At 40.3% G+C, this 12,226-nt stretch overlaps 1 protein-coding gene across 4 annotated transcripts in view; it reads right to left on the bottom strand.

Annotated features, from left to right (window-relative positions):
- The window catches only part of cbfb (core-binding factor subunit beta), a 40,387-nt gene that overhangs the window by 7,662 nt on the left and 20,499 nt on the right, over positions 1–12,226 (bottom strand). For 2 of the 4 annotated variants that reach the window (XM_030426349.1, XM_030426348.1), the window contains exons 4-6: positions 7,163–7,279; positions 5,837–5,932; positions 4,344–4,409 (exon numbers count right to left, since the gene is read on the bottom strand). In XM_030426349.1, the coding sequence (XP_030282209.1) occupies positions 4,380–4,409; positions 5,837–5,932; positions 7,163–7,279 (243 nt within the window). In that variant the 3' untranslated portion in view covers positions 4,344–4,379. The remainder of the gene's footprint in view (positions 1–4,343; positions 4,410–5,836; positions 5,933–7,162; positions 7,280–12,226) is intronic. The other 2 variants (XM_030426347.1, XM_030426346.1) reach the window with 1 other exon arrangement.

Consider the following 12,226-nt stretch of genomic DNA (forward strand, 5'->3'; position numbering starts at 1 on the left):
AGAGGGCTTTGAGCGTCTGAGGTTAACACAAGCCGCTCGTAGCTGTGACCAAGATATCCACTGTTTGTCTTCGTAGAAAGGAGTGGTCTTCACTAATCATACAGCAGGAGAGCTTTCTTTATTGATCCACACACAGATGGAAGCCTGCTGGGCCACTATAGGCTGCTCAACCACAACTCAATACTGGAGAAGTGTGTGTGTGGTGACCAAGTCAGGGCAGATTTGCTGCATCTGCGAGTTTGTGCATACATGTGCCTGTACAGTATCTGTCTCTGAATGTGTGTGTGTGTGTGTGTGTGCATGCGTGCGTGTGTGTATGTGTTTATGCAAAGCGCAAGTCAAAGCAGGGGGTCTGATGGCGATCGATACTAATGATATATTAATGCTTTCAGTGCCAGCTCATCATTCACCACCAAATCTCTTTCTGCTGAGCACTTTGAGAAGTGTGTGTGAGTGTTTGTGTGTGTCTGTGTGTGTGCATCTCTTCTCGATCTATTGCCTCTCTATCCATCATCCTGACAGGTACCCTCTGACCTTGAGTGACTGGGATATCGCTGCTTTGGGATTAAAAATGTTGTATCTGCCAAAATGACGGGCAGGGGAGACAGTTTTATATTCAGAGAGCGCAGCGGTGAGAAAAAAAAAGAAAGACATCAGTGTTTTACTGCCGAGCTTTGCTTTGATGAAACTCTCTCAACCAAATAAAAGAAAGGGATTTTACTTTTTTTTTTTTTATCTTATCTTTACTGATAATATAGCAGGTCACAAAAGTAAGTATAAATATGATGGTTTTAATGTTAACCTGTCAAATCTCCCTTATTCTGGGTTTGAGTGAGAGGTTTATGGTTTAAGTAATATTTCACAGATGTTTTGTGGATTAAGATTTTGGCTTCTCTTGTAAGAAATAAACACCACTTGTGGCAAATTCAAATTAAATATCAAACAGTGTATATAAATGAAGTCCTTGTATATGCTCCAGATATGTAAATCATACTGTAATGTCGTTCAAATGGTTTTTCAAAAGTATTTTTTCATATAATGCAAGCATGGAAAATGCACTCCTACCCTACAGATTAACTGTACGTCAGCCTCTTCATCCCATCTCATGTCTGACTTAATTCACTCACATTCTTCCAAATGCTCTTCTGCCGCCTCTTCCCCGCCATCTAAATTGACTTGCAACAGCAGAAATTCAAATGTACGTTGCAGGCTGCGAATAAAGGCCGAATTATTTCATTTCTATTCATTTGAATCTGAATTATGCAACAAATAGAGTGACTTCTGTCTTTCCTTGCATATCATATGCCTGACGGAATAAGTTAACCGTGAGAATGACTTGCTGTATTCATAGAGATAACTAGATCACCAGCTAACTAGAGAGTGATAGAGATAGAGATAGAGAGAGAGAGAGAGACAGTCAGAAGGAGAGGTGGAGTTCAGACCACAGAAATGCAGAGACTGAATCTGTGCAGCTATTCAGCAGCGCTCGTCAGTCACGCCCAAAGAATCAGCTCGGAGCAGATCTGCAGGATCCCACTGCGACTGCTGTTTCTGACGCTAAGATTTGTTACATACTGACATTGTGTTGCGAAACTGATGTCTTGGCTAATCCTCTGCAAGACAGCAGAACTACTTTTTTGTTGCTAATTATGCTTTTTATATCAATTCTATCTATAAATCCTCACACATCCAACATTAGGCCGTTTACCCACTACCTTTTCTCAGCTGTGTTAAGGACATTAGTGTATGAATATCAGCCAAATAAACCGCCTAAAGAGGAAAACAATCCATTGTTAATGACAGTGTGATGTGTTGTTCAACTACCAAGACATCTTTCTGAACCATTTTCAACTTTTAATGTCTCCAGAGACTAAGATACTACATTTTTTTAAATCAATTTTGTCACAGGAGGACATCTGTCATAATCTACCCAAAATTCTAAAAGTGACTCATGTTTGGCTCTACACCATGACCAGGGGGAGCTTTTCAATAACTTTCTTAAACTTCGAATTAAATCTGGGGAGAGCTGCAGAAGTAATTAATGAGGATTTCCCGGCAAATTATTATGAAAAAATGTACAGCCATTCCGGTAAGAACGGGCAAATAAAATATTTCTGGTGTGACATAAGAAGAAATGTTGCTTGGATTGAAACTGATTTTGTTTGTCTTTCCACAAAACTGCAAAGAAAAGCCCTCACTGTGGTTTCTTTGGTGTTTTTAATTCTGTGCTTTCATCAGAAAGGTCGGGGAGTGAACAGGATCCAAAGAAATATGTTTGAATAAATAAAAGAGGGCATAGCTTGTGGGTGGCAGAGAGAAAAACATCTTTTTCTGAGGGCCATAGAGAAATTGCTTTAACTTGCAGCTGAAGTGCCACAAAAACACACTTGTGTGAAAGTGCCCCATTAAAATTATTGGCGTGAAAAACGGCACGCAACAAAACAGTATGTCTGTTTTATTGCTTCCTCGTATTTCCTTGAAGCCTGTCGGCCATCACATATATTTGTTCCTTTGAAGGATTTGTTTCACGGTTTGAGAAACATCCTCATTTGCTTTCTTAAAGACAGTTGAATGAAAAGATTGACACCACGGTCACATTTGTCTGTTAAGACTAACACAACAACCAGCTACTAATTGGCTTAGTTTAGCATGAAAACTGGAAGCAGGGGGAAACAGATATCATGGCTCACCAATTAAACAATACATCTCTTTGTTTACCATGTCCGGCCATTCAGCTAACTTAAGAAAAACTTAAGAAATCACCTCAACAGTGCCAACAATAGTGATTGTGTATTTATTTATTTATTTATTTATCTTTTACAATTTTGGTTGTGTATGGATTAATCGACAAATATATAATATATTTAATTATGAGCTTTATAAGAGCTGGTGAGCAGATGTTTCTTTTAATTTGGACAGTGCCAGGCTGGCTGTTAGCAAGCATAAAGGCTAACTCTGAACACAGACGTTCATTTCAATTGATGTCATTGAATTTTGTCAAGGAAGCAAATACATACATGTGTTTATGAACACATTTCCTATAACGGTGATCCATTCCAACCTTAACAAAACTATGCCTGACTGCGGGTACTGACTTCAGACCTACAGATGAAAGTTCGAGGATATTCAGTCATTTTAGATATCTTTAAAACTAATGACACCACTGCTGGTAAAAACAAAAAAGACGAGGAATGGGTGACACTTTATAATAAACATCATTGATATATGGTAAATTAAAGTTAATAGAACATTAGTTAATAGTTATTTCAGTGTTAACAAACAATGAAATGTTTTATAAAACATCTTTTTATTAATATTAAGGTTTATAAACATCAGTTGCAACTTTCTAATGCCCTTCTAAATATCATACACAGTATTTTATAACTATTTACAAAGTATTATAAAGATCATTTGCAACTTTACATTAAACAATTGCTTAGAAAATGGTTTACAAAGTGTGTCATCGATCGGTAACAGCTAAATAATTCATTTCTAATGTTTAATTATCTATACATTTACCATTTATTAATTATGGTTATTATTAGGTATAACCTAGGTATGTTTAAGTAAAGAAATGACTGCTTTAGGTTTTAGACTACAATATAAATATACATAAATTTGGACATGGTTTACATTTTTGATCTGGATCATAATCATTCTCAGCGCTTAATCCAATGTCTTTTTTTAGAGTGCATGAGTTTTAATGGGATAGTGATGGCACTTCTATTGATTCAGCAGGAGACACAAGGTTTTCTCTTTTCTCTCCGAGAGCCTCAGGGAAGAAACATGAGATCAGTCAGATGAAAGACGACCTTCAATAAATGCCTCTCTTTCTTTTCTTTTTTTTTTTTCCTTTTCCTGTCTTTCTGCTCTGTTCTCTTCATGTGCCGAGTTCCTGCCTTTCCGTTCTCTCTAATTTCTGCAGGACCATGTGCTGCAAAGCTGTGGTGGGTCTCCATGAGTGTGTGTGTGTGTGTCGTTGTGCAAACTGGCCATGAAACGGTCACATTTTGTCGTTACGGTCTCTCACGCTACATGAGCAGTAAACAAGCCGGAGCAGATATACCAGTCTATAAATTCATCAGGAGTGCATGCATGTCCATGAGCACACACACAGACACACACATAAGTGACAATAAAAAGACACTGATGGCCGCCTGCGGTCGCAGACGAACACAAAAAACAACGGACAAACACGAGAATGCACGTAGAGAAATTACACGGGCAGACACATGCACACACACAACCACACACACATGCACACACATGCACGCACACATACACACACAGGGTGGTTTAGTGCATGACAGTGTGATAGATGGTGAGAAATGAAGGACACAGACCCTGTTCTTTTCTGCTGGCTGTCTGTCTGTGTGTCATCAGTCCCAGATTTTAGAAACCACAGGGTCCTAAAAAATAAACAATTTGGGGTTCATTCGTCGGCCGTCAACTTGGGAAGGACACTAGTGATCTCCCCAAAGCCTTGCTGGGAAAGTGAGTTTGTCATGGTTACATACATTTGGGACGGTTTCAAAATTCAAACCGACAGCGCTGTGAATCTGAATTTACGTACACGCAAGACATTGAGGCAACACAAAATTTGTACGAGGAGATGATTAAAAGAACAAAACGCAATTTAGAAACACATTTACATTTCTGGAATTAGAATACCAATTGCTGATGTTACCTCGGTTCGTCAAATTTCATTTTTTTTCTCAAGTGAATAAACTCCTTTCCCTTCGGAGGCTTTTGGGACATCTGACAAAGCTGAATCAGTCATTCAATAGTTCAATAATAATATTATTATCAGATTAGATTTATTGTCTAACTGATCATGCACTAAACCTATGATTCAAACTGTAAAATGCTATTTAATCAAAACATGATTAAAGCACACAACCACACATCACACAACCCTAAGCCATCCCAAGCGCTAAGCAAAGAAAGTCCAACTGGAAATTTGACTCTGTGGCTTTAACAAAACCTGTTTAGTCTTTAAAGCAACCAATACAGAGTTCCAAATTATTATTGAAAATGTAGAACACATTTAGGGCACATTTGCAAAAAGATTAACCATTAATCTCTGTAATGAAGTATCTACAACATCATGTTACTTTGATTTTCTGTGTGCAAACTGTGCAGAATATTTTGCTGATACTTGGTTTAGAGTGTGTAAATCTGAAAATACTGTTTGCAAATTTCCAGTTGGGTTAGTCTAGCCTTGCAAAGCCAGCCCACAAACTTGAAATATAGATAACAGATTACACATTTCAATTACACATGTGATTACACGTGACCCATCCAGCCTGAATGTATACTGCCTTTGCCTCTCATTTTAAAAATGAAAATGGAATGGGCTTTGGAAATGTCTCTGAAATTATTTGGTAAAATGTTCAATAAATCTGAGGCCCAACACGGTGCTTTTTATTTACAGCGGTTACTTTACAAAGTCACCAAAAAGCAGCTGAAACTCTTGTTTTTGCTGTCCTCAGATGATGCTGAATCACCTCCATTGGCTGTGCCTACAGGTGCAATGGAGCATGCTGCTCACCACACCCAACGATGAAGATGGTTGTGGTCAGAGGTGCAACCGACTTGAGGTGAAACGACACGGGGAAAGTCCCAACATTGTTATCTGTGGATCGCAGTACACCAATACAACTCGTAGAGGACAGATTGATGGGAATAAATGACATGTTCAGAAAGAATCTTGGAGCAAAATCACAATGGATGACATTCAGGCTGGCTTTGTGAGGCTAAGATAAGGAAGAAGCAGATTTGTCCTGTTACAGTTGGGGCTACACTGTGCAGTGACGCCTCTACACGGCCCTCTCACCTCCAGATCCTCTCTGTGTGATCGGTCTCTGTCTTCGAAGTCCCTGGTTCTGCGTCGAGCCTCTTCAAACGCCGCCTGGGCCAAAGCGTCCTCATGCTGCACACGAACATGGACAGAAAGAGACGGATACAGAGTGAGTTCAGCTTTCTATCTCTGGTGTGATTAAAAGGTTCCAGTGAGAAAAGAGACAGGGTAACACACTGTGAGAGCGCTCCGCAGAACATTGTCATCACTTCAAAGTGGACATGGGCGTAGCACAAACTTCTGGACCCTCTCCACCTTATTCCTACCGCCCTCATGATACCTCTGTTATGCTCAGTGCACAGGCACAGAACAGATGTTTTCAATGGTATCAGAATGCTAACGTTGTTCCCGTAACGTCTGGTATTGTGTATCAGTCATTCATGAAGATTTAGGTTGGTGTCTTTATACAGTACATACCACTAACACTATTGCAATTGCTTAGCCTGCTTAGCTTAAAAAAAATCAGTGATTATGACACTGATTATGTTCCTTATGCCGGTTTGGAAGAGCGTCAGAAACATCACCCATGATAGTTTCCACAGTGACCTCCCCAGGAGACTCATGGATACGGAGGCCTTCTCTATGGGCCTGTACTTTAATGCACGGCTATTCACTCCAATGTCTTTTTGGTGGTCCTCCTCATATGAACGCCCTCTTTTTATCCCTAGTCTTACACCTCTGAAAATAAATATGGCAGAACCACAACGCTGGACACCTATGTTACCCACAATGCAACCTGACTGAAATCACTAACTAGCCCCTATGAAGGGGACTAGACTGCCATTTTGAAGTGCCAACTGAATGTATATTAAGATTAATTATGCCCTATGTAGAAAAGTTGAAAGTGGTGTACAACAGATGGTCACTAACCAAGTATTTTACACCACCTGCGTTGCGCTGGAGGGTGAAAAAATGACCCGAGCGTTGTCCAAGAGTGTCTTTTCATTTGACTGATGAGCTCAATATACAGTCCTCTATATGGAACTCCCTATAAAGTGAGTAGGGAGCAGTGGATGAGTGGGGGTGATTCCGGACACAACCTGAGATTCAGATGTTCTGCTCACAGCGGCTAATGTAGCCTCAAGGCTTTAGTCTGAGATGAAGAGCGTCTTCCGACCCAACCGATGCCGACTCAAGTGACTTCACTCAAGGTAATTTGCACACCTTGCACTTGCAGTAGTACTCCTAAGACCTAAGCAGACTTTGATGTGTAAAATCAAAGGAGTTCCCCTTCAAAGAGGAGAGGGGCAGAAATATCACATACTGTAGGAGTGCGCACACATACTGTACATGTGTCTGTACCTGCGCCCTCTCATCGTCATACTCCAGGAATCCCATCCCATCCAGCCTCTGTAGGTCGATCCAGCCTCTCCAGATCACACACACCCCATTCAAGATCATAGGAGCCTTTAAATGGACCTGAGGGGGAGAGAGAGACAGAGAGAAAGAAAGAAAGAGAGATACCATCACTGCAGTGCTGTACTGTATTTTCAGTGACGTTCTGAATCAATTCCATATTTTGGAATTTCATTAAGCGAGCGCGAGACTTAGTGTTCTGTGTGAAACAGAACATCACTGACGTACTCTTCTTCTTCTTCTCTGTAATTTTGTGTGACGCAACATGGAAAACAAGAATGTTGGGGAAGAAAGAGACCAACAGGCCGAGATCTCAGAGCAGACCTGATTGATTCTGTTTCTCATGGCGTCAGAAGAAATGCTGGCTAATTGTGCATTAGCCTGAGGACCGTAAAATGTCCTGGAGAGGCGTAAAAAAGTGTAATTCTTAATTTAGAACCCATCAGCTGTTTCTCCAGAAAAATAAAAAGCTCTGTGTCTGGGAGACCTCCTCCCTTCCCCGCTGTTACTGCTGTGAAAGAGGAAAAACCACCAACTACGTCAAAACCTCCGCAGTACAATTGAGTGTTAGACTAGTAAATCACGCACACACACACACACACACACTGACGTGCATTTGTGCGTCTACGTGAATGTGTGAGCACATGTGTATGTGTGTGTGCCAGTGTTGTTTTATTGGATTCAAACGAATGCTTATCTGTACTGGACTAAGTGGTGATCCAAAGTAAATATCATAAGTCTAAGAACATTTTCTTCTTTTCATCTTTTTTTGCATTTGTATTTATTTTATGGGTCATTGCCCAGGGTCTCAGACTTATTCAATGGCTGTATTCACACACTGGCAGCTCAAATATGACTGTGGTCTTCTTCCCTGAGATAATGGTCTCGGTTCGGCACAGCTCTCACCTCCCGTTTCATTTATTTATCTCTTGAAAATAAATATCATGTTCCATCACTCCTCACGCGTCCTCAGTTAAGGCTGATGATAAGCTAGGGAGCTGTACGCCGTCCACAAATCATTACATCTCCTTTGACCTTGCATGGCGTCTGTTTTGTGTTTTTCTGTGAAAGGAGGGCAGCATAGTGTGAGAAGGACCAGTGATAATAAGAGGACCAGGAGTGTTTACTGATCTTCTGTTAACCCTCCTCTCTTCTGCTGAGCCACACAGTGAGCCCAGTCCACAGCGTCAGACTGTCAGACACACAGAGGAGTGTCAGACTTTGGCTCTTATTCAACTCCTGCTTATATTACATGGCTATGGCTGTATGCCAGGAGAGCGGTGGCATAACCACCAAATATGTGTGAGAGAGTGTGTGTGTATTTTAAGGTGAGGGAATGTGTACATGTGTAGGATCACAGAACCATTTCTTTGCTTAGATTTGGCAGCATGTCTCTGCTGCTGCAGGCAAATCTAATCTGCTGCAATGTGAACTAAACTCAACTGTTTGTCAACACTTGCCAATAAATAATATCTTGTTGAGGGAAGAGATGAGCTTTTCCGGGGAACGTGCAGCGAGTTTACCCAGGTAGTGCAGTTTTAAACCTTCTCGGCAGCTATTTAAGTATTTGGTCTGTCTTGTCACGGAGACGCGTCGTGCTCATTTTTAGGTTCGTCAGTTTATTTTGGGTTGCCACTAGAGTAGGTTTACATGCGTATGTGCTCAGAATGCATCAGTTTTCTCATACTGTTCAGTGCTGCAGCTCTGCGCTCTCCCTCCGTCTGAGACGCTCTGTTTTAGTTCCTGTCTCTCCCCCTTCCGAATGCCCAGTTAGGTTCTGGTTGGTCTGTTAACACACGACTGAGCCAGCACTGCTCCCTGTGTTCCTGGTCGGCTCTGTTTCGTGTCGTCAGCTCCCAGTTAGCCTCACTTCTACTGTGAATATAGATATGGTGATGTGGTGTGATGTCAAGAAGACGCAGAATAAAAGGCGTGGCCACTGACCGGGCGTTTCATGCTCTTCAAGAGCAGCGTTTCCTGTGTGAAAGAGGAGCTCCCGTAGGTGTGGACTTAAGGCTTTGTTACTTTCAATACCTTTTACTTACACAAGAACCCATTAATGGGAATTGGGGAAAGCTGAAACAGGGTAATAGGTCCTCTTTAACTGTTTCAACACCTTGTGGCAGGATATTACTTTTCCTTTGTGCCCAAATATCCTCAAATATCCGCGATCCTCAGTGTCCAATATTTACCTTATTATTTCCCAGTTTTCCCTCCTTGATTAACTTGTGTGCTAGGAGTTCATACAGCATTTTTGCCTCCAAACATGACTCGATCATTTTTAAAGCAGCATTCTTTTTATATTAACAATGGATCACATGACTACCGGTATGTGAACAGGGTCACCTATATTGACAAACCAACAGAAAATGATCTCCTAACTCTGGAGTTTCCCTTTAGTTCTATCGCTGTTTTAGTTTTTACAGCCCATGACTCAAGGGGTCGGTAAACTCTCATTAATCTTACTGTGTCTTTCTGGCTGCAGAAGGCGGCTGTTTTCAGCACAGATGTTCAGAAGATCTGACTACATGCTACCTGCTGAGCACCAAAGAGGAGGCCAACAATGTTTGCATCTAGCTACTGAACATAGTGGAGCCTTCAGCAACTAAAGAACAGGATATTAGCCTCATAAAAGAACTAAAAGAAAAGTTAATATTAAAAGTAAAGTTGTCAGGTGGTCAGAAACCTTATTTGAAATAAATGCTGATGTTGCTCCATATCTGCCGCCTGTTTAAATAAGAACCCCTCACAGTTTTTTCTAACACGTTAGCCACATATTACATACAAAGTAATAGTAGGTCAGTGTTTTGTTTACAGCTTGTTTTTGCTGAACCAAAGAAGAAAGAAAAGTAATGCATTGCAGTAATGCAAAAGTATTTTTACCTTATGATGACAACATATTTCGTTTCTTTATGTGGAGTATTCCTTTAGCTTCCTTGGCCTATGTTTCCCCGGGAGTCCTATGACATAATTAATATATCTAATCACTTTCAGACTCAGCCTCACCACAGAGACATGTCAACTTTTACTTTGAAGTCAAAAATATGCCAACAAATGTGATAAAGGTTAAGCTAAAATCAAATGTTCTCTCTCTATTTTTCTCTTTTTGCGTTGTTGTCTTCCTCATTCCCACGACGCTGATTTCCCAGCAGGAAGCAACACCACAGTGAGAGGCTGTTTTTCCCAGGGTAGACAGTTTTTAGTTGGTATTTTTGTCTGAGTAAACACATATTTAGGAATAAATTAACAAAATGAAACACTCGCCCTAACGCACACACACAGATGACTGTATTTTTCTATGTGACAGTGGGCGAACACCACGTTCCTGCATTTTTACTCAGGCTATTTTTGGACTGCCTCTCACAGGGACCTCTTTTACCACAGCTACCCACAGTGCACCGGGGTTGCAGGGGAGAGTGCACTCCAAGAGACTGTGGGTTTTTGTGTTTATTTTTGAGCAAATGTTTTTCTGTGTGTGTGTGCGTGTGTGTGTGTGTGTGTGTGTGTGTGTGTGTGTGTGTTGGAGAGAGAGAGAGAGAGAGAGAGATGGCTTCCACATCTGTGGGGGTGCTCAGTACTTTTAAAAGAAAGTTTCATTTGGTTTGACAGGGAAAACGTGTGTGTGCGTATGTGTGCACGTCAGTGTGTGTGTGCGAGTAAGGGGAAAATATGTAGAAACGGCCCAACCACAGACTTCCTCTGAGAGAGAACCATGTCAACCCCCACATCCATTTACTAACACACACATGTAAAGACAGTAGAAGTCTCTCACACTGCAGCACACTGAATAAGAAAAGGAAGCAGGGTTGAAATGCACTGGAAATTCAGACTTGTTCTAGTTTTACAAAGCAGCACCTTTGTCTCACTGCATTTTCTTTCTTGTACTGTCTTCCATTTACCTGCTTGGCTACAGATGACTAGTTCCCTGTGATTGGCAGTCGCTGTGAATTTTGTAAAGATTTCCACAGAAGTTCAAAACATCTGGACACAAATATATACACAGTGATTTGACAATATCTTGATAATAGATAACTGTTTTGTGACATGAAGTATTCCGAAATATTATTATTATTATTATTATTATTATTATTATTATCATTATTATTATTATTATTATCATTATTATTATTATTATTATTATCATCAGTAGTTACTATAACCTGTAATGGAATGAAAACAGAAAGGTGTTATGATTAAACAAACAATTTATCATAATTTTACAAAATATATGTACTGATCTCGTGAAGTAAAAAAGATTTTTTTATGTACTTCCAACTTTTTTAAAGTATTTTATTTACAGTCTTATTAATCTATGTTCACTTGCTTGTGGTTTTCCCACTGAAAAACAGGCAGCTGGTCTTGTTTCAGTTTTTGCAGAAGTTTCACCTCTCATCCAAGAGGCTTCTCCAGTTCTAACTCACTGGAGGGCAGTTGCAGGTTTTTAAACCCTGCGTGAAAGTGTCCTTACAGAGTTGTTAAGGACACGCGTGAGCTCTGAGTTTCAGAGTCAGACCAATTCAGCGTTCATGTGGTCTGGGGCTGGGTGAGGCCGGGAGAACTCAGTACTGCATTGTAGGTGGGTGATAAGCAGTGTCGTAGACCACCCCCTCTGTTCAAAGACCTTTTCCAGTTGGACATAGATGGATTCTGCATGGGAAATGCAATTTTATATGTCAAATCTCTACTTTCGTAAATAATAGATATTGCTGTTAGCCTAAAAGTAATACTATGTCATGGTCCTGGGTTTGAATTTAGTCATCATGTTAAAATTCCATGTGTCATGTCTTCCTGTCTTTGTATTTTTCCAACCTGTTTTTTGTGTTCATCTGTGTTTCATTTGTTAATAAGTCGCTGTGTATTTAGTCAGCGAGTTTAGTTTTCTGTTTGTTCTCAGTTATCTTTATTTTATTGTCAATTTCTCTTTTTACATTTTTTAAATTTCTAAAAAACTTTCTTTTTAGTAAACTCTGTATACACAAACAATGTTTTCAATGCTCGTGTTCATGTGAA

This window comes from Sparus aurata, chromosome 8 (assembly GCF_900880675.1).
Source record: "Sparus aurata chromosome 8, fSpaAur1.1, whole genome shotgun sequence".
NCBI classification, from domain to species: Eukaryota; Metazoa; Chordata; class Actinopteri; order Spariformes; family Sparidae; genus Sparus; species Sparus aurata.